Consider the following 27908-nt stretch of genomic DNA (forward strand, 5'->3'; position numbering starts at 1 on the left):
CAGAATAAGGATACGAATGGGGACAGCAGGGCAGGGGCAGTAGGAATATTGGTGCAGTTATGCATGCACCTTACAGACCTCTTAGGAATGGGGTGAGGTTAACGGTAGACAGTCTAAGGTTAAAGTTTTGGGGGTTTAGGGAAGTAACCACAGTCAGGTAGTGCATTCCAGGCATTGACCACTTTGTTGCTGAAGTCGTATTTTCTGCAATCGAGTTTGGAGCGGTTTACCTTGAGTTTGTATCTATTGTGTGCTCGTGTATTATTGCGGTTGAAGCTGAAGTAGTCATTAAGTAGGACGTTGTAGCAGATAATTGTGTACTATGCTTAAGTCAGAGTGAAGGCGGTGTAGTTCTAAATTGTCTAATCCCAAAATTTCAAACCTGATGGCATAAGGTATTCTGTTGTAAGCAGAGGAGCGGAGTACTCTTCTCGTGAAATATCTCTGGACTCGCTCAATTATATTAAAATTCTAAATGCAAATTTTGAACGAGTGTGTTTCCTATTCCAGATCACCAGAAATCTGTAAGTTATTTTTGCTGAAGTTTTAAAGTTTGTAAAATCAGTCTTCCTCACCTATTTCTTAACCAAGGAAAGTGAATTCTATAACCTTAAAAATGGGAGGCAAAAAATGCAAAAAAGGCAAAGAGAGGAGGTGATCTTAGCAAAGTAGTTATTTCCTCTCCAAATGACTTACGTCTCCCTTGAAAACTATCTTCCTAATATCCCACCCTGATGCAACTCTTGAGAATTGCTAACTTCCCTATCTCAAAAAAATATCACCCCACAAGGCATATATCAAATAGTAGGCTTTAAGTGGCATCCTGTGAGGCACATGCCACAGAAGTATGCAAGGGGAGGGCAAAAAATTAAGTGAAAGCAGTTATTTTTATTCACTTTAACTTGGCTAGTATTATCATAACCATGCTCTGGGTCATTAGAGAAATTTCACAAAGAAGACACCCCCCCCCCCTTTTGCAGACTACTTTTCCAACTCTTAAAAATGTAGAAATAGCTAGTTAGCTAAAAAAAATCCAGGGTAATTCATTCCCTTGTGGATAATTCTAAACCGAGTACAAGTTTGGAAATTTTGCCAATGCAGTTAATCTAATTTGCTAAACAAAATAGTGCCTTTTCTTCACTAAAGGTAACTGGGGATTATATGTCAAGTCTAACTACTGTAAGAAGATTGTAGATATCTATTTTTGTCCACTTCTTAAGATAAAACAGGAAAGAGAACAGTGAATGAAATCTTAATTGAATGAATCTTAATTGATTTCAGTGAAGAGTATGAAAGGAGAAGAATATTACTATCAAGCCAGCATGAATATAACCAGTCTTGGCCATAATTTAGTTTCTGTTGAAATTTAAGATTATGCAAGTTATTTTTTGATAAAAATGAACAGCAAACATCCATTTAATTAACAAATAAATATTAGAAGCCTGTCAAGAAAGCAATGCAATTTTTGGACTAATTTTTAATTATGCAAGTTATTTTTCATGAAATGAAATTTAAAAGTACATTTAGATGTAAAAAAGAAAAACAATAATCATGACAAATTGCTCTTTATTTTAATTGGAACTATATTCTTGGGGCAATATAGTTATCTTAAAAAAATCCTTTTGTCAGAAAGTTTGTGTAGAATACCTGAAAATCATGGAATGTCTATACTACCTACTGCTTAGTCAAAAGTGTTCAGGGCCACAGCCTCCATCAAATCTAGTCAGTCTGGTCAACAGAAATATGTAAAATGTAGTTCCAAAGTTCTGGAGAGTGTTTGTGGGTGAGAGCATAATCATCACAGAATCAAAAATGCCATTATCATGTGTGGAACTTACTGCCCCCAAACCCAAATGTAATTACTAAAATCTAATTTAAAAATGGTTCTGTTCAAAACTAAAACAGTCCTTATAAATATATAAGAAATAAAGATTACCAAATGCTACTCAAATGTGCTAAGTTCCTTCTATTTCAAAACTGGGCAACTTATTAGGTTAAATAGACTGAATCCACATTTGTCATAAAGGCACACAATGTCCAGCAAAAGCTAGTAGATACATAAAATATAGTAGACGGAAGAAAAGAGGTTCTGCTATATTGTGTAATATTTCACAGTAATTATTGCTGCACAATATTTTGAAAGTAGTATAAGCTGTATTAAAATTAAAAGCAAAAGTTATAAAGACTATGCTACATATTCATATATACAAACTATCGGTGCTTTACACAGATATTAAATGACTACTTTTTCTGCCTGCTATAAAATTATGAAATCCACGGTTTGAAAAAAATTCTTTCAATACCTCTGCCTTCAAACTTTATATATTAAAATAGCAATTGTTTTGTCAATTACAGCCATTTCAATAAAAACTTTAACAGTAAAATTACTATTGTTAAAGCTATGAATTTCTTATATTCCATAGCTATAGTTAAAAGATATGAATACAAAAATATAAAAAATGCATTAGTGCATATATACCATAGATGATTTTAATTTCCATTTCTAATTTAAAAAGCAATTTGAAGCATTGGCATCTTTTCCCTACGTAACAATATAAAAAGGCAAAATAACCTACTTTGAGGTAGTAATGCCAAGTTGTAAAAGTTGAATAGTTTCCTTTTTTCATAATGCATCACCATATTTAAATGAAGTCATTAGCTCTTAAAATGTTTCACAATAATACAATACTTTACATTTTTTCAAAAATATGCAAATGGTTATAATTTAAAAAAATCCGAACTTTGAAAAACAATTCCATTTTACAGCCAAATATTGTAAAACAAACTCTTTCAATGTTATAAAGGAAAGCTGCAGTGTAAAGCAATGGTTCATAGGGGAAAAAATACTTTTTTCCAGTTTGTACAATATTTCACATTTTGCATTACTTTCTATTATCACTAAATAAAGCTCTAATGTTTTTTTACCACTAATATTTTCAAACCTGAGACATTCCATGAGAGTAGTACGGGACATTTTTATATATACCCCTACAACTGCACTGTGTACAACACCACTCAACTACAGACTTCAATATGTATGTTAGAATCTTGTCTAGAACTTAAATGGAGTCTATTTTATCAGGCAGAAGAGTCATACAGTATATAATAACTCTGCTCTAACCTCTATCTGCCGAAATCCCCAAGGCAAGGGAATCAGGTCTGAGTAAGAACAAATATAATTTAGGAAGCAAGAAAATAGTAAAAGTTGCTTTCCACTGGTTCTTAGTATATTGCTAATTTATATGATGCTTTTTAACCAAGGTACAAAGAATGGCTAAAAATACAAAATAAAATTATAAAGAAAATATTGGTAATTAAACCCTAAATTTGGTTTTCTTTCTTACAGGACAGAAAATGAACATTACTCATTAGATAACCAGTTTATAAAGCATACAAATTACTTAATACTTTTCATGCACTATACAACTATTGTTTCTTAAAAAAAAAATACGTCACTTAAAATGGCAAGTGGTTAAAAAGTGATAAGGCTGCATCAATTAGATGGCTGGTAAAAAAATATGGAAATGCACTATCAAAATGTATTTTTAAGAACATCCAGGACAATTATTATATATTCCAAGTGCAAAGGTAGGAGGTATGATGTCTACACCAAAGGTTTCATTGCTGAGACTCTGTATCTTGCATCAGGAGTCACTCAATAGATGTATGGAAATATGCGGTACGGTACACGTTGGCAGTATTTTTCCCATGCCAAACCGTATTTTTTCTTACATTGGTGTTCATCACGGGCTTCTCGGTGAATAAGCAAACCAGTAAAATATATGACATAGAAATATGGTAAAATATGATTGAATCCTATAAAAAAATATAAAGTAATTACTTTTTCCTCATCCCATCAGTTGTAATATAATTGTAAGCGCAAAAATATATACAAAAATGTAATGTGAAGTATTAAAATATTTTAACTGCAATTAAAACTAGTTAATTAATTAGGACATATAAAATATTAATGTAGGTGTTATTATTTTTTTTAATTATTGAAAGTTTGAATCATTACAAATGTATTAAAAATGCCTAATTATTTTTCTTTTGGTATTATGTTTAATAAAAATATAGCAAAAGAATATTGCCATGAAAGACTATCACATCATTGTTTATTGTATAGCTCTTTATTTTTCAATTATATTCTTTTTCTGTGAAAATTCTCTTATTTTCAAGCATTTTATTACGTATAAATTTTTGGTAGTGAGAATCGTATATTACAGTCAGTAACTACCACTCCACCAACAGAATAGAGATTCAAAAGAAACAGGAAAAGTATAAGGTAAAATTACTTTATTAACTTACCACAAGGTAGGGACCAAGCCAGGGCCATAATGATATCACCTAAATAATTAGGATGACGCACAAAGCCCCACCAGCCAGATACAAGGAGGTTTTTTCCCGTTGCAGTAGGAATAACATTCAAATCTGAATAATAGACATAATATATATATATATAAAATGCAGTAGAAAATATACCTATGAATAAATAGTATGTAGAGTATTGATACAAAACCAGTAGGTCTAAACAGTACTTACGAGCAATTTTTGGATCCTTTGGATTTCTTCTAAATAAATTCTTTTGTGAGTTGGCAGCACGGAAAATGTAATACCCAACAACTTGGAAAAAAAATAAGAGTACTGATTATAAGATGATTTATTTATTATTTATTATCACTTCACAAGAATAATGATAAGGGTAACATTTATAAGATGCATATATTTTTCAATTCTATTATCTCTAAATTCAGTCTTTAGCAAATGAAGATTCTTTTATTCATCATCAATATCCTACACCATACCCTAGCAGGTAACACAATGCACAATTCTTAACTTATACAAAAGATGGAATCCATATTGGTTTTCCGTTTATCTGTTCCCCCTTTACTGCATTTCCTTCCCTTTCCTTTTTCCTTCCCTTCTCTTGTTTAGAAATATTTTGAGGATGATGGGAGCCGCAGGAACTGAAAATTTCTATTGCAATTCTACATGATAAAAATGAAGTGATAAGTATTAAAATGTAAAGGTTAAAATTTGAATAATGGGAAACTTGCATCTTTTTACATTCTTTATTGTATCATGTCAATTATATTCCCATTTTAGGATTGAGTATACTTCCAAGCTAATTATTATGACAAATGTTATACTACTAGTGATAGTATTTCACTATCAATCTAAACAATTCTTTAAAATATGAATATTGTAATCACAGAATTTAGAAAATAACGTCATCTAAATCAAGGGTGGACTTTTATTATTGTTGGATTATAACTTCCACAATAATTTGCAACTGACATAAGGTAGAATTTGGATATATCATCTTCAAGTTCACAATTTCCTCAATCTCATAATATCTCATCTTTTGTTGACCCTTTGTATAGTATTATCATGATTATTCCATTTCTTGCTCAGTGCTGAGTAGGGAGAAAGAAATCTTTTGTGCTGCTCTATGCAATAATGCAAAATAATACATTCCTATCATTAAGTCATAACTTACTGTTTAGAATCACAATGGCAGAAGCTGCAGGCCATGAAATCTCATTTGGATTATTCACTAAATAGAATGCTTGTAAACTGTAGAGAAAGGGAACCCATACTAAGTCTCCAAATGCTAGCATGAATCCAAACCCCTCGTTTGTGATGTCCATTGTTGTTAAAACTGCTTCCTAAAATATTAACAAAAGAATATTCAATTACTTAGTATTTAGATAAGAAACTTTCAAAGCAGCTATTACCAACTTTGCTTCTTTAAACGCATGCCCCATTACACAGCACCTTTTACAAGGATACATTTTAAGCTATTGAGAAGAATTCTGAATTCACACTTCTCTAAATAAATACATTTATTTATAGTTCCCATTTAGTAGGTTATTACTGCCTTCCAAAAAAATCTGTCTCTGCTACAATGTATGTGTCTAAGGCAAAACAACTTTCTGATCATGTAACTTTTAAAAGATATATTATTATAGCCTTTTCTTGTAGATTCAATTATTCTAATAGTGAACTCAAAGGACTTAGTGTAGAAATTTGAGACAAAATTGGGCTAATTAGCAAATAAAAGAGATATTTCAGTAAGTTTCAATTATTTTTGAGATGTCTGGAAAGTAAAGTTTTAAAACTTCCTAAACAAAGATAGTCAGCAATTGGGCAGCTTTCCAATGATGAATCCAAGTTCCCTAAAGGGTAAAGCAAAAATACCCCCTTTTAAATGGTTCTGGGTTATGAATAAAAGGAAGAATGGTAAACATTCATCTCTTAGAAGTCATAAACTCCTATTCCCATCATTGTTTTCACAAATATGACTCCAAAATGATGCTGTTGAAATTCAGCCACAGCCTGGTTTGGGCATCAGTGTGCATCTCAGTGTGGGAATGGATATGGATTAACTCATAAAGGCCTGTGCTCTCATTCATACTTGTTTAAAATAACAAAACAACAACCCCAAACAGAAACTAAACTTTCCCTCCTTAAAACAAAAACCCTACCCTCATCATTCATTTGCCTATTGCCTTTCAGCAATACAATCTCAAAACTCCTATAAGAACTAGTAATGGAACAATGAAGGGCTGCATATGGTCTCTGAGTTGCCCATCCCTGGCTAATAAACAGGAAACATTCTCAGTGCTTTCTGGGTGCCACAGAAATTTACCTCCAAGTGGAGTTATTGTATGTGACACGTACCTACAGTAGAAATAACGAAGTAATTCTTAAAGGAGCCTGCTTTGCAGTTTGAAAAAAAGATGCTTCATCTGTGCTCTGGCTTGTTGTAAAATATTTTCTCTGAATGCATTGCGTAGCATAATTAACATAATTATGCTACGCAATACTTTGCGTAGCTAACATAATTTTTAAACTGAATTCCTAAAACTTGAATATATTCATCACTTTTTTTAGATGCTAAATTATGGCCACCTTGCCCAAAGACTTTGCCCAATTTGATTCATCTAGTTAAAAATGGAGCTCTATAAGGGTTTATAAAGAACAGCAAATATACAAAATATGGATAAGTGCATACTAATTCTTCAAGGTTTAAATTCTAGTAAAACTCGGTATCACTTCAGATTTTCACTAAGTTTTTAGTTCCTTGTAGTCTTCAAATCCATTTGTGGGACTTGGGGTATCTATGGAATAGATTATGAATCTAGTTGTAGAAGGAAGAGAAAATTATTACCCCTTCTCTGTTAGTTTGTGTGGAGTAGCAGTTAAATGGTTGGATTACAATAAGGAAGATGAAATTTAAGCCCATGTTCATCTATGGAAGTTGGCTGAAAGATTCTACGTTAATCACTATCTACTTTACAAGCTTGTATATCATATTGAATTTTTGGAAGAAAGATATATAAACCTTATAACCACAGTTTTAAAAATTAACAATAATTCATTCAAGAACTATCAATTGCTAGATTACCTCATTCCAAAGAGCATCTACTACATAGATGAGCTGGAAACTATTAACAAGTATCATTGACAAAGAGGGCGTGTTCCGATCTTGCACTTTCATCTCAGCGAAAAGCATGGTCAAGTTAACAACAGCCTTTGGAAAAATTAAATTGCATGTTACCCACTTTTATCCTTAAAAGTCTACAATGATCTAATTCAGCCGATATCATATAATGTAGACTGAATATTTCAAATGGCACCCTCCTCTTCACAGAAAACAATTCAATTATATTTTAGTACAATATTATGTATTACATGCCCATTTGTAGTTAGCTTATCTAGGAAAACTTCCAAAGTTATACATTTTTATCCTTGTTGCAACTATAATGCTGCCATAATATATTTTCCACTACTTTGCCCATTTCTTCCTTATCTCATTTTTTATTTTACTTATTATTGTGTAATGTGCAACAAGAGAGTAATACTCACCCAACCAATTAGCCCTGGTCGTAACTCACAGAAGTATTTCAGATCAAAATTTCCAATGCGAGGATTTAATTCATGTCCCATAAAAAAATCATAAAAGATATTCCCTACAAATAAGAATATATGCATGGTTCCTATGAATTTTCTGCCGATAGCCCCATAATAGGTTATAAAACAACAGAGGAATAACAAATAATTGGGGTTATTCTATTCTGAAATTTATTTTCCAATATTATTTTGACTTACCAGAATTTCCTCCATGGGATAATTCATACTCAGGTGCTTTCAGAGAACGGGCATAGAGATAAATGCTCAACAATAAACTAAAAATTGCAGCACTGACAGCAAATTGCAGGAAGTGGTCATATAAATAATAAAACTCCATTTCAAAATATAGAGAAATTCCAACAGCTATAGCTGTTAGGATAAAACTGTAGATTCCTTAAAAAAGAAAAGAAACAACAAATGAGACACGCTTTTTCAAAAATAGTAGGACAGGTACTATGATATAATAGCTTGCCACCAAATTTTCTACTGTAATTTTGATGTGGGGGAATCAGATCATTTCCAAAATCTGCTTGGAACTTTATGCAGTCCATTGTCCATCTGTGACATAGTGTCGTGTCTGAAATGACACCATTCTTTGTAACTGGCTAGAGAAATAAGAAATGCATGGCTGGAGAAATGAGTAAACATGGTTGCTCATACATCTCAGTTCAAACAAGATATCCAAAGAGCAATCATTATCTATCCCTCTTGTGATTACAGTAAACAAGCTGAAACAGGACCTGTATATATCAAATCCCCAAAAAACGGTTTGGAATAGCAATAGGACTCAACCAATTATTTCTCAGTTAAATCAGAGACAATGGATTATCATTGCAGGATGTATTGCAGCCTACCAGAAACATCCTAGACACTCCCACTACCATCAATACATATTAACAGGCTCTCTGTGACTGAATAGAGATTATTCATTCTGCAGTTGCAGAGAAAAAAATAAAATATTTTTTAAAAATAATTAACGGTTTGAGTACCATCATTTAGATTAGATTTTATAAGGACAATGTATGGCTCACTAATATCAAAATAATGTGATAAATAATAAAATCAATAGCCACAATTTATCTACTGTGTTTCCCCAAAAATAAGATCCTGTCTTATATTTTTTAAATGCTGAAATAAGCACTTGGCCTTATTTTCAGAGAGGTCTTATTATTTTGGGGCGCATGGAGCAAGACGGGGATCCTCTTGCCATCTTACCTGATTTCCAGCTCTGTCTCCCTAACCCTAACCTGAGGAAATGGCAGGGATCAGCTGTGCATGCATTTAAATATTTTTGGGGAGGGCTTATTTTTGGGGAGGGTTTATTTTCGGGGATGCGTTCAAAAGCCTAATTGGGCTTATTATCAGTGGATGTCTTGCTTTCAGGGAAACACGGTATTTATTTAGCATATGGCATATCATACATGGACTTGCAATTCACCTAGATTTTTAAAAAGCACAATAAAATATGAATGTTAAAAAGATATATATTTAGATACCAATGCCTAGGCAATCTAACCATTAAAGTGCAACATTGTTTATATGAGAAAAATCAGACAGATATAACACTCAGATTACATCTACAGTTTGATCTACAGTTTGACGTGGGACCCTGCAATCACACTGAGGAGAGGATACTATGCCCCATTGAGTCCCAGCATACAACATGTCAGATGCAAATTCTATTCAGGATTGTCCATTGCTGCCGGGAAAGTTCAAAGCCTGGCACCTTTTGCATGGGGTTATTTATATGTCCTCCTGTATCTGGACATTCAGTAACTCATTTGGCTTTCCAATGGGAATCAATGTCAAAGCTGTTGAGCAGAAGTTGTGCAAGTGCTAATAGCCACAACAATTAACTTTTTAACAGTACATATAATTTATTCATTGATAAATTAAAATAAATAAAAGATTAAAAATATATCTGCCTGCCACCAAAAAGCAACACAGTTGGCCATACATATTTCACCAGGGATACCATTTCAGAATTGGGACATTATAACTGAAAAGACCCATCCCTGAATAACTATTTGTTATACCTCGTCATGGGAGAAAACTCAGAATAAAAGTTCTGAAGATAATTTTAGATATGAATAGTAAAACATGGGAATATTCTGTAAGAGATTCTGGTAGCATCTTTTCAGATGAACAAATTTTATTAAAAAGTACTAACCCTTCATAAGGTATGACTTAATTCATTTAATGTGTGGATAATAAAATGATATAGGATTTAAATCTGTTAAGATATATTGATCCTAAGCAAGGCAGGGTTTTGTCATTTAATACAAGAATGTTGAGTTGAGATCAGGAGCTCGAGAGTAAAAATTGCAATATGTAACTGAAATACATGTACTAACTGTATCAACATCAGATTAGTAAATTCCAAAAAAACTGTAAATACAAATTTACCATTTATTCTATACTCCAGCCTAATTCCATTCCAAAGTGGTACCCCTTCCACAATCTGAAAAGAAAAATATATCTTCACCTAAAATATTCACATTTTCGTAGATCATGCAATAGTAAAAGAAATAATAGGATTGTTAAAACTCACCCATGACCCCCACCAACACACACTTGATATAGGAAGCAGAACTCTGAACAATACTATGAAATTTGTGCTTTCACCAATATAAAACAAAAAGTAACCACAAGTAGTCCTCAATTTACGACCAATCGTTGAGCCCCCAACTTTTTTGTTGCTAAGTAAGTTAAGTGAGTTGTGCCTCATTTTACAACCATTTTTGTCACAGTTAACAAATCACTGCATCGTTAAGTGAATCATGCAGTCATTAAAGCAAATCGGGCTTCCCCCACTGAGTTTGCTTATCGGAGTTGGCTGGGAAGGTTACAGATGGTGATCACATGACCCTGGGACAGTGCAACTGCCATAAATACATGCCAGTTGCCAAACACCTGAATTCTGATCATGTGACCATGGGAATGCTGCAACGGTCGTATTTGTGAAAAAAGGTCATAAGTCACTTTCCCACTGCTATTGTAACTTCAAACAGTTCCTACCTAAACAAATGATTGTAAGTCAAGCACTACCTGCACTAGATCTTTCCATTCGGTTATAAAGACCATCTGAAAAAAGACTAGAACTACTGCATCCACCACAATGTATTATCTGAAGGAAGAATGGCATTTTGTTTAGCATCCAATCCCTTGAATCTAGAGGTTTTATTCTACAGGAGTGTCCCCAAATAGAATTCCAACCAGAATTTGGTAGAAAAGAATGAAAGCCTTGCCTACTCCCTTTTCCTTCAGCTGACAGATCCATTCTATACATTGGATGATTTGTAGAATTCTATTCAATATTTCACAAGAAGAATCATTACCCTGGAAGAAAATGTGTAACAAAAGCAATCTATAAAACGCTCATTAAATAAGAAAGGCAAAATTAAAACAAGAACCCGCTACCAACATATACCCTTGGAACCTGAGACATTAGCTCTTCTTTTCATCCATGTAACCATTTTATAATGGGAAAGTTATGTAGTATAACATTTATACTACATAAAACAGGGTTTTTAAAAATGCTAATTTAGAAGTATGAAGTTACAATGCTGTTTTATAAAATAGAGTTTAAAAAATCAAATTTCTACTTCTAGAAGTTTTACCTTTCCTATTGGCAGTAAGTAAAATAGGGCTTGGAGAAAGAACCAAAGAAGAAAGACACCAAACACTCTCGTCTCCCATAAATTTTGGAAAGCTGGTAGTGGAGGAGGAAAATTCAGAAGGCTGGGGTCTTTCTGTGAGCACATTAGCAACAAGCAGAACACAGTTCCAGGCAGAAGAAATATCATAAAGAAGGCACCTTAAAAAAAAGTTATACAATTATTAGAATCAATTCAATTCCAAGGAAGCTTTCCAGCAAGAAAGATAACTGATATCAACTAAAACAGTAGCTGTATCTATTCTTATGTTCAAAATCATTTTCTCTATTGATGTGAATGGAGAGTTTAAAACTTTAGTTATGCATCAAAGGCTCCAGAGTATATGCATCTATAGTTTATGACTTTCAAAACTAGCATACCGATTTTTCCTCCAAATACCAGTTCTTTTGTCTTCCGGCATACTTTTTCAATACTTTTTGGTGTTTCAAAATTTTTCTCTTCTTCATATATCTCCTCTCTTCTCTTCTCCTCCTTTCTAGAATGCAAATTATATCGTTCCAGAATGCGTTCTCTTCTTCGCTCAGACTCAATTCTTTGCCGCTACACACAAACAGCATAAGGGGGAAAAACAAATTGTTATCATCATTAGTATGTACTAAAGAACCCTCCTCAGGTCAATCATCGCTCTCATTTGATTTTGTTGTTGGCCATTATTTCCAATAGTCCATTTCTTGGATTGGGAGTCCCTGCACTCAGCCACTCAAGCAAGCCCCTGGTCATCTCATGCTCTCTACATGGAGCTATTCTTGAAGAGTATTTGGAAGCTAAAACTGGTGCAAAATGTGGTAGCAAGGTCAATTCTTGAGGCCCATGGGGTGTGTATGTCCATGTTACATTTTTCCAGCAAGCCGGGCTGGTTTAAGAAGAAATTTTTAAATGTTTTAATTGGTTTGTGATTTTAAATTTTTGGGCCAAATTTATATATATATTAATTGTTTTTTTAATATTTGTATTTCATGTTCTTAATTCTGGCTGTACACCGCCCTGAGTCCTCAGGGAGAAGGGCGGTATATAAATTGGAAATACAAATACATACATCATTGCTGCCAATTTGCTTCTGGGTACAATTCAAGGTGTTGGCTATCGCTTTTGAAGACCTTCATGGTATGGGCCCACACTATCTGAGGAACCGCTCAATGGGACTGACCAACCTCACCCATGCTGCCAGAAAAGGCATGCTGCAGATCCCATCAGTCAAAAAAATTCATCATATTTCATATTTTATACCTCTAAAGTGGCATGAGTAGAATAATTCACTTCTGTGATATCTGGCTCTCCATTATACTGATTTGTATTATTTTCATGCAGCCTCTGGATTGAGAAAAACAGGATATTTTAAAGAGAAATTATTTTATTAATCGTTACAATTAAACTTTGTAGTTATTTATATATTATTTATATTTATATTATATAAATATAATAAATATTAAGTATAGACATGAAAGGAAACCAGATTTATGGACGATGAATAAAGATTTGAATCATATTATTTTAAGCTTTTTTTGTACTAACAATTATAGAAAATACTCAAAAATGCACTAATAATAAATTTGATTACCCTTTGGTTGGTAACATTACTAACATGCAAAAACACAAATTAACATTCAATTTATTGGCAAAACATAAAATCCAAACTTCTGTAACAACTTTTAACAGTTTGTTTTAAAATGTCTTAGATACCAAGATGCTTTTCCATGGGGGAAATGGTTCTGCAATTTCTGCAAGTAAATCCTCAAAACTGGAAGCAATTTGAAGCATTCTGTTAATATTCTAACCCTAAAACAAGCCTATTTCATCAGAAACATGTCCCAAACAGTTTGATCTGATTCCATTTCTGAGAATATACTTCCAGAAACTTCAAACTACTCTCAGAACATTCTTTACTCTATAGATTGATCTGAGCTGGTGTTTTGTTTTGTATCTTAGTCTCTCTACCTGTATTGTATGTGTGCCTGATATGTACCTTGAAGATTTATAGCTAAAGTCTGAAGGAATCATAATAGTTTCTTGCCCCTCTCCATTGTTCTCAACACATTTAATTCTTTAACTTTAATAGACATGATAAATGTTTTAAGATTATTAATATAAAAAAAGTACTATAAAAAGTTTTATCTTTAAAATTATGTGATGCAGAGTATGTGCAACATTGGCAATCTGGGGCCAAGACATTTAGAGTATTACAGAGCATTCTATTTCTCTCCAAACCACTTAGTGATGGAAATTTTGGTCCCAATTGCTACTTAAGGACTACCTGTAAACCATTTCTGCTAATGAAAACTGGATCAATTAAAAGGGTTTTAAGATAAAAATATTGTACTGGTATCAAAGAGAGATACATGTCCAAATACACTGCTGCTCTGGTTAGAAGTCAATGCAGGAATCCAAAGTGTTTCAATAGCATAAGGGCATCCAATCTCTTCCTAGAATAGGATGCTGTCATTGATGGTACATCTCTTCCCTATGGAGATGATTGGTAGGAATCTCTGGCGTGTTACTGAGTCTTTTGTCGTTTCAGTGAAACCTGCATTTGCTTAAATAGTTTTGAAACCCTCAAAAACTTAAATTCAGATCTGGGGACAAATAGGGCTAAATGCAACCTTCTTGGAGGTTTTCAATAGAGCAGAACAGAATAGAAAACAGAATAATTTATCTCACCAAGTGTGGTTAAATACACAAGGAATTTGTCTCCAATATAGAAGCACAACTTGTTTTCAATTAAAATTTCACATGCTTTGAAAAGACTTTTTTCCCTGATCACAGGCAAGCAATGACACAGTTGACATTCTAATTCTTATATTATCTCCTGTCTAGGACATATAAATCTCTAGCTGTAAATTGAACACTATCTAATCTAGAATCAGCCAGAGGACTGCAGCCTTTCCCTAATTATTGTTTCTTTGTCTGATCTCACCAAGAATGAAATCAAACAGCTGTTTCAAGTACAGAATGAAAACCTGGCAAAAGAGGTGGTATGGCTGCTCTGCTATCTCCTGCAGAAGCTTTTCTGAGAAAGCTATCATCAAGCTTTTCTGAGAAAGCTATCATCAGATGACCAGCTGTCATCGGAGTGTTTTGAAATATCTTTTCCATCCTGAATAAATTTGCTATAGACGCCAAGAATGCTAAGAGAGTGTTTATGAAGGGAACCTGAGAAAATCAAGGACCTTCAACTGGAAAATGCATAGATCCAAAGAATTGGACTTATCCATTCAAATATTAATATTTTACCAAAAACTTCCAAAAAGGAAAACAGAAAATCCCAAGCCATCTTAATGACTCAAGCTTTATTTTGAAGAAAGAAAACTAGCATTTTGGAACTGTATAATTGTATCTGGTCAATTGTCAATCTCCTCCTTGGCCAGTGACTTTCTTCCTTTCTGCTTGCAGGAATGAGGAAGGCAGAACCATCACAAAATGAATGTGGGACATGAAAGCTAAGCAGACTTGTGCTCCAGAAGGGTGAAACCAGTGGATTTGTTTTTAAGAGACGGAGGAATAATGCTACTGTAATCATAAAGGTTGAGGAAGAAACCTGTGACACTTACATGCTGTTTATCTGTAAATTTGACCGCTGCACCCTGAACTAAAGAGTAATGCTAAAGCCAAAAAGAGAAATGGTGAATTTCCAGGATTTTTGCTACCAAGATGGAAATCATTAGAATTAACTTTTGATTCTCCTCCAACTTGAAAAGTGAAGTTCCACTTCACTTTTTTTTTTTTTTTGGGGGGGGGGGCAGATTTTCCACAATTATATGCCTAATGAGCCGAGGTGGTGCAGTGGTTAGGGTGCAGTACTGCAGCTACTTCAGCTGATTGCTAGTTCAGCAGATCAGTGGATCAAATCTCACCGGCTCAAGGTTGACTCAGCCTTCCATCCTTCCAAGGTGGGTAAAATGAGGACCCAGATTGTTGGGGGCAATATGCTATTTAGTATACTGTCTTTGGTGTAAGCCGCCCAGAGTCCTCAGAGAGTGGGCGGCATAGAAATATGAATAATGAAATAATAAAAAATAAATAAACTCAATTTTAGTATTCCAGATGAAGCAGGTTGCTCCTGATCCTAAGTGATGAAGAGATAAGCTATCTAATCTGCCTAGGTTGTGTCCAATCAAGTTCCCTAGAGAAGCATTTGTTTCTGACTGAAAGAAGCATATGGTATGTAGCCAACATTTCTGCAATACAGCTAGTTATATATTTTTGAGAAGAGAAAATACACCAAGGCAGGTGATTCTACCAATGTATTTGAATTCATTCCCTTTGGAGTTCTTTAGAAACAATATTTCTTTTTTCCAAGATTTCTATTTGTTAGAATGTTGCTCCACAGTGCTTAAATCAAATCTTTATCACAGTTACAAAGACCAGTAATGCTAAACATTCTCTAGCCTTACTCTACTTAATGGGGCATTCTGATATAAATGAGAACATTAGAACAATAAAACATCCTTTTATTGCAACAATGCTTGAAGATTTTTCAGTAAAAAAGCCCTAAACTGAAGCATAGCTACTACTGAGCCATATTTTCCTGTACTTCTCATTAATGTCAATAGTAGTTGGACAATGTCCAAATATAATGACATATAAATACATACTTTTATGTTCAGCAACATGCTGTACTAAACTCCATCATCTTACTCTCATTTTGATGGACTTTTCAGGTACTAGTGAACTGCGACAAATTACTTGAGTTCTTCATAGGTATGCACAAAATCCATAATTTCAGAAATGGAACATCCTGGAAAGTTCTGAACTAATCTCTTCTAACCCATGCCAGTCCAGCCATCCCAGGAGTAATTAGGCAGTTTTCATGAATGGGAGGTTCTGTATATCCCAAGTTTTTATAGAATCTTATCATGTATTGCTTCTTTGGTTTAACCAAAGTAGAATGAACATATCACACAGTCATCTAAGTAACTTAAGTATCAAATTTTAGTTAACATAGTTTACAGCTATTGTTAGCATTGATTAGGTATAACAATAGGTGCAACTGTAGAGCATGGATTGCCTTGTAACAAACACATGCAACAAAAACTGAGAAGTTGCAGGAAAGTGTAAGTTCCTGAAGTAATAATACCTTACCTCCCTTGGAAAACTACCAAGTAGTTCTTATCATTTTCACAGAGGCATGCTCTATTCCAATTCATTCCAACCCTTTCATGTATTAAATTGAAATGTAAACAAATTACATTTCTAAATATCTTTACCATATTTTCCTTCAAAATAAGTATTTTCAATCAAAAACTACATCAGGACATTTGAAAAATACTGAAAGTCAACATGGTTACATATTTCAATCTGTATAAGTTTTAAGAGCCTATGTCTGAGTAGGTTTTTTTAAAGCAATTAAACTGATTTTAAAGGTATCCTTAAAGCTGCATGGCTTTATGACAAATAGATTTTACTAACTGACAACAGATTAATAAAATTGCTGTTATCTCCCATATTTTATTAGTTCATCTTGATTTGGAAAGAAGTTTACCTAGATAAAGTTTCTACTTCATTACACCTAAGTTTTAGCAACATATAAATAACTAATGAACATAGCTTTTAGATCAAATTGATGAACGATTTAATTAAATCTAAAGGAATTCAAAGCAATAGAAAACAAAACATGAATACAGCTTTGTAATGCAACCTCCCCACCACAAGAGTCAAGAGAGATCAAATCAAATACCAAAGGAGTCAGATTAGGTTCCACAATATTATTTTCATTTTTTGGTTCTCTGCTTCGTGAGGAAGAACGACGTTTGTGTTTTGCTGGTCGACCAGGTGAACGAGATCTAGAGCCCGATCTAGATCTGCTACCACTGCGTCTTGATGGAGAACCTGAGGAAGAGCTGCTTTTTCTAAATCGAAAAGATGACAGAGACTAGAAAAAAACAATTAAATAAAATTATTCTATTACAGCTTAACCAGCTAACAATAAGTATTGATACCTATATTTTCATTTAAAAGCAGCACATTATTTTAAATAACTCAAGTTCCAGAAGCATTATCTAAAAGAGTTAATATAATAAACTGATAGGAAAATGCAACAACTGATTCAGAAAACATGATTTCTAATAACTTTGGCAATATATAAATAATATATTGATTATACATCTAGAGTATAAGACGCTCCAGACTATAAGACGCACCTACCTTTTTTGGTGAGGAAAACAAGAAAAAGAAATCTGCCTCTGCCTCCCAGTAATTTTGCCTCATTGCAGCAAACAGCCTGTTTTACTTTCATTTTCATTTTCAGCATAGCTTGATTAGCACAAGAAAAAAAATCTGCTCCCAGTAATTTACCTCCTTGCAGCAAGCAGCAGAGGCCCGCGCAGCAATAGGCAGTGGCAATCCCAGCAGCCTGAAACAGCTGAGAGTCAGGAGGCTGATCCAATGGACAATCAACTTGTGCTAATTAGGCTGTGCTGAAGCTGAAACAAAGTTTTATATTGTCATACTTCACTATGTGATTCCAATATTTAACAAAGATCTGGTATACAGTGGGGCAAAAAAGTATTTAATCAGCCACCAATTGTGCAAGTTCTCTCACTTAAAAAAACAAGAGAGGCCTGTAATTGTCGTCTTAGGTAGACCTCAACTATGAGAGACAAAATGAGAAAACAAATCCAGACAATTACATTGTCTGATTTGGAAAGAATTTATTTGCAAATTATGGTGGAAAATAAGTATTTGGTCACCTACAAACAAGCAAGATTTCTGGCTCTCACAGACCTGTCACTTCTTCTTTAAGAGGCTCCTCTGTCCTCCACTCATTACCTGTATTAATGGCACCTGTTTGAACTTGTTATCAGTTCAACAACCTGTCCACAACCTCAGTCACACTCCAAACTCCACTATGGTGAAGACCAAAGAGCTGTCGAAGGACACCAGAAACAAAATTGTAGATCTGCACCAGGCTGGGAAGATTGAATCTGCAATAGGCAAGCAGCTTGTCTGCAAGCAGCAGAAATCAACTGTGGGAGCAATAATTAGAAAATGGAAGACATACAAGACCACTGATAATCTCCCTCAATCTGGGGCTCCACGCAAGATCTCACCCCGTGGGGTCAAAATGATCACAAGAACGGTGAGCAAAAATCCCAGAACCACACAGGGGAACCTAGTGAATGACCTGCAGAGAGCTGGGACCAACGTAACAAAGGCTACCATCAGTAACACACTACGCCGCCAGGGACTCAGATCCTGCAGTGCCAGACGTGTCCCCCTGCTTAAGCCAGTACACGTCCGGGCCCATCTGAAGTTTGCTAGAGAGCATTGGATGATCCAGAAGAGGATTGGGAGAATGTCATATGGTCAGATGAAACACAAAGTAGAACTGTTTGGTAGAAACACAACTCGTTGTGTTTGGAGGAGAGAGAATGCTGAGTTGCATCCAAAGAACACCATACCTACTGGGAAGCATGGGGGTGGCAACATCATGCTTTGGGGCTGTTTCTCTGCAAAGGGACCAGGATGACTGATCTGTGTACAGGAAAGAATGAATGGGGCCATGTATCGTGAGATTTTGAGTGCAAACCTCCTTCCATCAGCAAGGGCACTGAAGATGAAACATGGCTGGGTCTTTCAGCATGACAATGATCCCAAACACACTGCCCGGGCAACGAAGGAGTGGCTTCGTAAGAAGCATTTCAAGGTCCTGGAGTGGCCTAGCCAGTCTCCAGATCTCAACCCCATAGAAAACCTTTGGAGGGAGTTGAAAGTCCGTGTTGCCCAGCAACAGCCCCAAAACATCACTGCTCTAGAGGAGATCTGCATGGAGGAATGGGCCAACATACCAGCAACAGTGTGTGCCAACTTTAGAGCCTTACCAAGAGCCTTGGTAGTACAGTGATTTAATGCACCCTGTTATTAACACAGCCGCCTGCAATTTCTGCAGGTTCGAATCTTACCAGGCTCAAGGTTGACTCAGCCTTCCATCCTTTCTAAGGTAGGTTAAATGAGGACCCAGTTTGTGGGGGCAATAAGCTGACTTTGTATAAATATACAAAAGTATGAAGGCTATTGCTTAACGCATTGTAAGCTGCCCTGAGTCTCCGGAGAAGGGCGGCATATAAATCAAATTAAAAACAAAAACAAAAAACATTTGACCTCTGTCATTGCCAACAAAGGATATATAACAAAGTATTGAAATGAACTTTTGATATTGACCAAATACTTATTTTCCACCATAATTTGCAGATAAATTCTTTCCAAATCAGGCAATGTAATTGTCTGGATTTGTTTTCTCATTTTGTCTCTCCTAGTTGAGGTCTACCTATGATGACAATTACAGGCCTCTCTCATCTTTTTAAGTGGGAGAACTTGCACAATTGGTGGCTGACTAAATACTTTTTTGCCCCACTCTCTTCATTTAATGAACCCCAATTGAACAGACTTTGGATTTTTTAGACCTATCAGATCTGGATAGCTGTTATATTTGGTACTGTGCGGCCCTAGTCAGTTGGTCTGTTTACTATCTCCAAGAGATTCTCTGATTTGTAGATTGGCCTAATCTATTAGGTTGGGTGACTGTTCTAGCTCTGAAGTTCCCAGCTTAGAAACTCATATTTCATTTGACTCCTTAACTCTGACATGTCTTATCAGCTACCAGATCAATTTTTTCCTCATATACAAAACATATTTTTCAAATCAAACATTCCATTTGTTGTGTTAGAGACATTTAACTTGAAAAGACACCCTTTTGTCTATTGGGATGTTAAATCTGGGTTTTGCTATACTGAACAGCTAAAATTCTTATATAAAAAAATAGAACTGATTAGAACATTAAATTTAATTTCCTTAGAGTTGCTAAATAGATTGAAAACCAAAAATAGCCATAAGATTTTTTCTCAACTGAAATTCTTTAGTTCATCAGTTTTGTGACACTAATCAACATACATTCAGAATCTAGTCCAGTGGTCCCCAACCTTTTTATCGCCGCAGCCCGCTGAGCGCGCGCAGGGGTGGGGGCACGGCCCAGGAGCTTTTGCGCACGGCCCATTGCACACGGCCCAGGAGCCTTTGCGCTGCAGCGTTCATGTCCCACGGCCGCTGCGCGGCCCAGTGCCAGGTACTCCACGGCCCGGCACCGGTCCGCGGACCGGGGGTTGGGGACCACTGATCTAGTCCATTTGAGGGGGTGGGGGGGTGGGGAGGGTGGGAAGGTGCTTCAAAACTTTGCAAGAATCAAATGCAAAGTCAGTAAACCTATATATAGTAACAATTACTGGACATCTGCAGATTTTAAAATGCCTCTGGAAAGCAACTGAACTAATCCCAAAATGATGTGCTTCAGATTTACAGTTAAAGCAACTGAACATCTGTAAACTTTCAAATACAGAGATTAACTCCCATCATATATGACTTCAAACAAATTTATAGAATACAACATTAACTATAGAATCAGAATTTGTCTACACTTTGCTTCACAAAAAAGAAACACTTTTAACATCGTGATACTTTAAAGAAATAATGCTTCCAGAAGAATGTACGTATGGTTAGTATTAGCAGGAGAAATTCTGATGAATTTAAACTTGGACAGAAAGAAGACAGCAGGCAACAGTCACAGAAGCTTGCTCCCTACGACTCTTCTTTCCCTGCACATAGGGCCATAACTACCAACTGCTTTGTTGGACTGATTCTAGAAATTTGTCAATATTTATTGTATTTTATAGCATGTTAGCTGTTTTGGGAGCATTATCATAAAATAGGGAAAGATAATAAATAAACAAAGAAACTTAATTTTGGGAAATGATGCAAAATTGTTTTATCAGTGACAAAAGCTTCACAAGAAAGTTAACCAAAATTTGATATATTTACTGATTCCGAAGGTTGCTTACCCTCATATCATTTTCTTTCAGATTAAGTTCAGTTCCATCTTCATATTTAACTGTATAAAGATGTGTATGTTCATCATAACTGATTACTTTTACTTCATAGTATAACACACTTCCAGGCCATCGGCCCATTACCACTTCTTCATCTGCAAATTTTCTCCTGGGCATTTTTCAACCAATACTAAAAAAAAAAAAAAAGTATATGTGTGCATGGAGTAATAAATTAAATTTCTGTTTTAAAAACTGTGGACATTCAAGTTCTATCTTAACTTCTGTTTGGTAGATTGGAAAAATAAAGTTATATTTTGAACAGTAGGCCACATAAAAATCAAGCAAATAAATCAGTATTCCCTCTGATTGAATGAGGGGAACGAAACAGACACGTGGATACTGATCAGATTTAGTAAGGTGTAGAGTAATTAAAGGATTGGATGCGGATTCCATTGTTCCTACTTCAAATAATCATGTGAAATTATGAAATTAAACAATGTGCACACTCTGATTTATATAATAACCTGAAACAGAAATTACAGACTTCTTCATTTGATTATGTTATGTTTTATTCCAAAATCATAGTAATTCAAGACATACACTAAACTCATCACCATCAATCTTTGTTTCAGTTGTTGACTAAGATTACAATCATCCTGGGAATAAAAATTAAGATTTAACATTTAAGATAATTTAAATTTAAGTTAAGTAAAGTAACTTAAATTTAAATTTAAGGTAATTAACAGATTAATAGCAGTTATAGGGACTACTAACAAAATTCTGTAATCATATAAGAATAAAAAAATTACTAATTATTGATATTAAAACTATAAAGACTAAGATATAGCAATGCAGTACAATAAAACAGCAACATATCGTAATTTAGAACAAAAAAATCATCACATCAAACAATATAGATCAGGAGTCCCCAACCCCAGCCGCACCCCATTCAGAACCGGGAGGGAGCGTGTGTACATGTGCAGCCCTACTCACACGAGTGCTCACAAATGAAATTGTGTGTGTGCATGCATGCATGCATGCCTGCCCCTCATGCAAAACCATCCCCTCCTTCCCCCAAGCCTCCAAGAAAGAAAGGTTGGGGAACACTGATCTGAACTATATGTTGTAATAAACTAATCTAATCAAATCAAACCTTTATTGTCAATGCACAACTTGTGTACAATGAAATTTAATAATTTACATTACTATCACTATGACATAGTCTCAGTGTGTTTCAAGATCAAGCACTAAACTTTGGATTGAAAGAAATGGTAGTCCTCCCTACTGAAATATTTTTAATCTCTTAAATTGACTTTTCCAGGCACAGTTAACACTAAGTGTACCATTCAAATGAACAAGCGTTATAATTACCAATAACACACAGAGAGAAGTCAGTTTGCTGTACTGATTAAGGCATCATGATAAAAACCAGAAGACTATGAATTCCAGTTCTATCTTAGGCCCAAAGCCAGCTCAGTGACATTGGGCCAGTCACTTTCTCTCAGCCCCAGAAAGGTGGTAATGGAAAAAAATCTTCCAAAAAACTGAAATAATTACCCAGTTGCTTGATGGTTCAGATTTTTATATATGGGAATGACAAATAGAATGACTATTGCTTAACGCACTGTAAGCCGCCCTGAGTCTCCGGAGAAGGGCGGCATATGAATCAAATTAAAAAAAATTAAAAAAAAAATTAAAAAAAAAAGTTCTAAAAGAGCTCTAAAACCTGTCAAAGCAGATATATATATGAAATATGAAATATCATATTTCATATCAGTATGCCCTTTAGATAATTAATAAAAGATCTCTATTCTCCCTGCCTGACAAATATGACTTAATGACAGGTATCAGACAGCCTCCCTACTGACACTAAATGCTTTGCCCTTCAAGTTACTTAAAGGAAAATACCATAACATCCCCAAAATAAAGCACAGATGTCCATGTAGATTAGATTTGCAGAAATAATGGACATGTAGTATTCCATTGAGCTATGTATGCAAGTCTTCAAATTAATTTAATATAACTACATGTTGTTACATAACTCAAGTTAGAGACAGCATATATAAATTTATTACAGAATTATCAGTTCCATATGTATGAAATAAGATTGCAAAATTTTGTTCAATCACTATTTATAGTGAAATGGATGGAATTTCGTATCGCCAAGAATTTTCCTCTTTTAATAATGTAGAGCTATCTAATTTCAATGGGCAGAATCTTATCCCATAATAGCTTTGCAAATGATTTATTTTCAGAGTGTATTGCAAAAAATATTCATGACTCCTCGGCTTGAAAGAAGTTATTTTTAAAAGACCTTTTTATTATGTTCCATGTAAATCAGTTTTTCTTAGTGCAAAGGGCATATGCAGGAACCTGCTTTCTTCACCATCTGCTTTATGTAGTAGTATTAGTAATAAGTGAAAGGCCTCTCAGTCCTAGTGTCTTTAGTTCAGCTTTGGGATGCAATAGGATCTTGAAGAGAACAAATTTATTGTCACAATCAGTTTGCCATACAAACATGTCATCTGTCAGAATCACATTTTAACTGACTAGCTTGAAGATCTGCACTCTACAAATATTTGATTTTTTTTCCCAAAAGGGACACATTATATAAAACAGTTCTTAAGCTATTATTTAAAATATAAGCAAATACTTTAACTTCAAAAGGTAAGTGAGGAGAAGAATATTTGACCTGGTGGAGTGGGAATCAATCCTATGGCCTGGGAGGACCAGGTGGGAGTGAGAAAAGGCCTGTTGGGACTCAAGGCATCTACAGCTACATGGAAGGAAATATGCAGTGGGGTACCACAAGGTTCCATCTTAGGTCTAGTACTCTTCAATATCTTAATAAATGACTTAGATGCGAGAATAGATGGGGAACTCATCAAATTTGCAGACAACACTAAACTGGCAGGAATAGCCAATATCCAGAAGACAAGCTCAGGATCCAAAAAGATCTTGATAGACTTAAACAATGGGCCCTATCCAACAACATGAAATTTAATGTGGAGAAAAGCAAGGATTTACACCTAAGCAGGAAAAACCAAGGGTACAAATACAAATGAGGTGAAACCTGGCTTAAAAACATTAACTGTGAAATGTCTATGGAGATTCTCAGTCATCCAGGTCATGGTTGTCCCAAAGGTGCTTTTTTAAGAGGCAACTGGACTTTCTGGGTTTTTTTTTCTTTGAAGATATTTTGCTTCTCATCCAAAGAAGCTTCTTCAGCTCTTCAGCTTTGGGAGTATCTGTGAGAGAGACCTTGGAGTCCTAGTGGATGATCACCTAACAGGAGCCAGCAATGTGCAGCAGCAGTTAAAAAAGCTAATACAACCCTTAGTTGTATAAACAGAGGCATAGAATCAAAATCACGTGAAGTATTAGTTCCATTTTATAAATCCTTAGTAAGACCAACCTGAAATACTGCATCCAGTTTTGGTTATCGCATTACAAAAAAGAACGTTGAGACTTTGGAAAAAGTGCAAAGAAGAACAACATGATTAAGGGCCTGGAGACAAAAACATATGAAGAACGGTTGCAGGAATTGGGTATGGCCGGTCTAGAGAAAAGAAGGACTAGGGGTGACATGATAGCAGTATTCCAAGGGCTGCCACAAAGAGGGAGTCAACTTATTTTCTGAAATAATCCTATCTGAAAAGGTACAGGGTCTCCTGCTTGAGCAGAGTTGGACTAGACCTCCAAGTCCCTTCCAGCTCTATTCTGATTGATTGATTGGAAGGCGCACGAAGTGGAGCATGGGATTTCTTGGAGGTGGGAGACACTTTGGGAGGACCAGAACCAGCAGCCCTAGACCTGTACTAGGCCTCCAACGGCCTCCCCCACCCAAAAGGCACTCCACACTCCGCTTAATGATCCGCACATTCATTTAACATTTCATTGGGGAGAGTAAGGATGGGGTGCATTGGATTACACATTTCACCTAACGACTGCCGCAATATGTGACCATAATGGGCAGGCTTCATTATGGTCGTATCTCAAGGACTACCTGTACTCTGTTCATGTTATATATTCTTAACTTGGTATGAATTTAAGAGCACCTAGAAAGGATCACTTAACTATAATAGTCAAGTCTTAGCCATATCTTAAAGAGTAAATTCTCAACTACCCTTTCCGATTTTTCCTGTGATGGTCCTTCAATGTTTCACTTTAATTATAAAATCAATCATGCATTTTGATTGATACAACTTTTCTATGTGTGTGTGTTTATTCAAAACAAACAGAACTTTTTCTAAGCAGATATTCATCAGTCACTATTGTTTTATTCTTGGGTCTCTGAATAGTCTATTCTGTATCTTCTTGACTTGTAACCACCCATCAGTATTATCTGACAGAATAACTTTCTCCACTAGATGGCATTTATTTGAAATTTTATTTTTTCCCAAAACTATTTTTGGTATTTTTATTATCAGCATTCATTGGAAAGTATACTGCAACTATTGATAGCCTATGGACATTCATTTTCATATGCACCCAATAATACTCTACGTGACACCAGTTCATATTTTAGCCCTTTTGCTCCTGATTAAAGCTACATCTTTACTTCTGTACAACCAGCCATCAATTCCTTAAGATCAGATTCTATCCTTCCTCTTTTTCTTAGTTTCACAACATCTCTATGTTCAGTGACACAAAGTATCTATTTTTGTTATAATTTGATACATTCATTCAGACACAAAGTATTTTTGTTATAATTTGATACATTATTTCATGCTTTTCTTACAGAATGGCCCAAATCCCTATTATATTCAACCCAAATGTTAATTAACTAAGAGCACTGCAAAACAATAAGTGAAACCTAAGTTATGCTTACCGACATCTATGCCATATTCAACAAACCTAAGCGACTTTCCTAGTTGTGATGTCAAATTATAAATTACCTCCACCAAGTTTTCAGTTTATTTTGGTGCTACCTCACGCCTCTTTGGAGATATGTTTTATTATAAAAATATTTGATTTGATTTGATAGGAATTAAATCACTTTGAACAATGTGTTTGTTCAGATGTATTTGTTCGATATTATTTACTGTACTAGAATTAACAGATACTGATCAAAGTTAAACATTGTAATAAAACTTCTACAATTCCACTATTTTTATCTTTCAGAAAGTGTTCTGACAACCTCTTCAGGATCTGAAGGTTGGTTGTTTGAAATAGAAACTTGTAAAAGGTTCTTTTATTTGCTCCTCGTTTAAAGCAATAAAACTATCCGACGCAATAAACCACATTCACATTTCAAGGACACGTGCGAACCTTTCCCAAGCATATTAATTTCGAAATGAGTATAAACTTTGATGGGATTATCCTCACTAATTGCCTCACTCTCTTTCATTATTAAGTCCCTCACGCTCGTCCCGCCTCTGAAAGGAGCGAGCGATCAACCTCATACAGAGAATACGGCTCCTTTCAACGGGCTCGGCGGCGCCCCCTCGCGGCCCCCACTGGAACGATTCTAAGGTTTCGTTCAAAAACGCTCGCTCGCTTGAACTTCCAGGATTAAATTCGAGCGAAAACTAACGTCAGCGGGAGTGAAAGTGCTGGAAGGAACGAGAAGAGCGGCGCTCAACGAGAAAAGAGCCCGAAGACGACTATATGAAGTCCGCCGAGGCCTAAGAAAATGGAGGAGAAAGGGGGAAAGAAGGAACCGCAAGAGGCAAAGGAGGCGGCGACCGCCCGGTGCCCTCCCACCTTGGGAAAGGCGCTTGAAGGGGTGTGTCCCGGCCCGCATAATATGAACGCGCCCTCACCTGGCGGCTACTAGCCTCCCTGGTAGTTGGATACTGAGAGCGGGAGTCCTCGGAGACAAAAAAGGAGCGCAGAGCTCAACAGCGAGGCGAACTAACCGCTTTTAGCGACGGTTGCAGGCGGGAGGACACGGCGACGTTCCAAACCCCTCCCCCCCCGTTCTGGTGGGAGGCGCGAAGGCCGAGGCGCCAACCGCCGCCATTGGGCAAGGCTAAGCATTTGAATCGCTCGTAGTGTCCGCTGATTGGCTGCAAGTCGGTGGCGCGTTCCTCCCTCTCATCCCTCCGACTTTCGCACCAAGTTCTGCCTCCGGTTTAGCCAATGACATCGTTCACTCGAGGGAAATAAAAAGGGAAGCCCCGTGGCTAAAGGGGTTCGAGTGCTCGCGCCTCTTCGGTTGGGCGAGCGCGTTAAAAACAATAACGAGTCCCCTTGTTTCTGTCGCCGCTGATCCGAGGACATGCAGGGATGGCGGAGGATCAGAGTACAAACTGAGAGTAGATGCGGTGAAGGTTCCGCTTTTTACGCTCAGAATGTGTTCAACCGAAAACCAAATAGAAGTAGAATGTGTGAATGCAGAAACTGATTTACTGAAGAGGGGTTTTTGCGGGTCGGCAGGCAATCGTGATTAATTCTGAAAATGTAAAGAAATCCTTTGAGGGATGCATGAATGCCATTGGGACACATGCGAACAACACAGCCACTATGACTTTACCAATTGTGATTTTTAAAACCTGGT

At 35.7% G+C, this 27908-nt stretch overlaps 1 protein-coding gene across 1 annotated transcript; it reads right to left on the reverse strand.

Moving 5' to 3' along the window:
• Positions 1 to 1460: 1460 nt before the first annotated feature.
• On the reverse strand, positions 1461 to 27300 carry LBR (lamin B receptor). Its single transcript, XM_070932411.1, has 14 exons — positions 27172 to 27300; positions 21419 to 21596; positions 17266 to 17460; positions 12822 to 12905; positions 11954 to 12134; positions 11538 to 11734; positions 10324 to 10378; positions 8116 to 8310; positions 7873 to 7976; positions 7412 to 7537; positions 5501 to 5669; positions 4543 to 4623; positions 4309 to 4431; positions 1461 to 3816 (listed from the first exon to the last, which is right to left on the reverse strand). The coding sequence occupies exons 2-14, from the start codon at positions 21581 to 21583 to the stop codon at positions 3656 to 3658; spliced, it is 1836 nt and encodes a 611-aa protein (XP_070788512.1). The 5' UTR covers positions 21584 to 21596; positions 27172 to 27300; the 3' UTR covers positions 1461 to 3655.
• Positions 27301 to 27908: the final 608 nt, after the last annotated feature.

The sequence above is a fragment of the Pituophis catenifer genome, unplaced genomic scaffold (assembly GCF_029215685.1).
Source record: "Pituophis catenifer annectens isolate HBS135680 unplaced genomic scaffold, rPitCat1.0.hap2 SCAF_1, whole genome shotgun sequence".
Lineage (NCBI taxonomy): Eukaryota > Metazoa > Chordata > Lepidosauria > Squamata > Colubridae > Pituophis > Pituophis catenifer.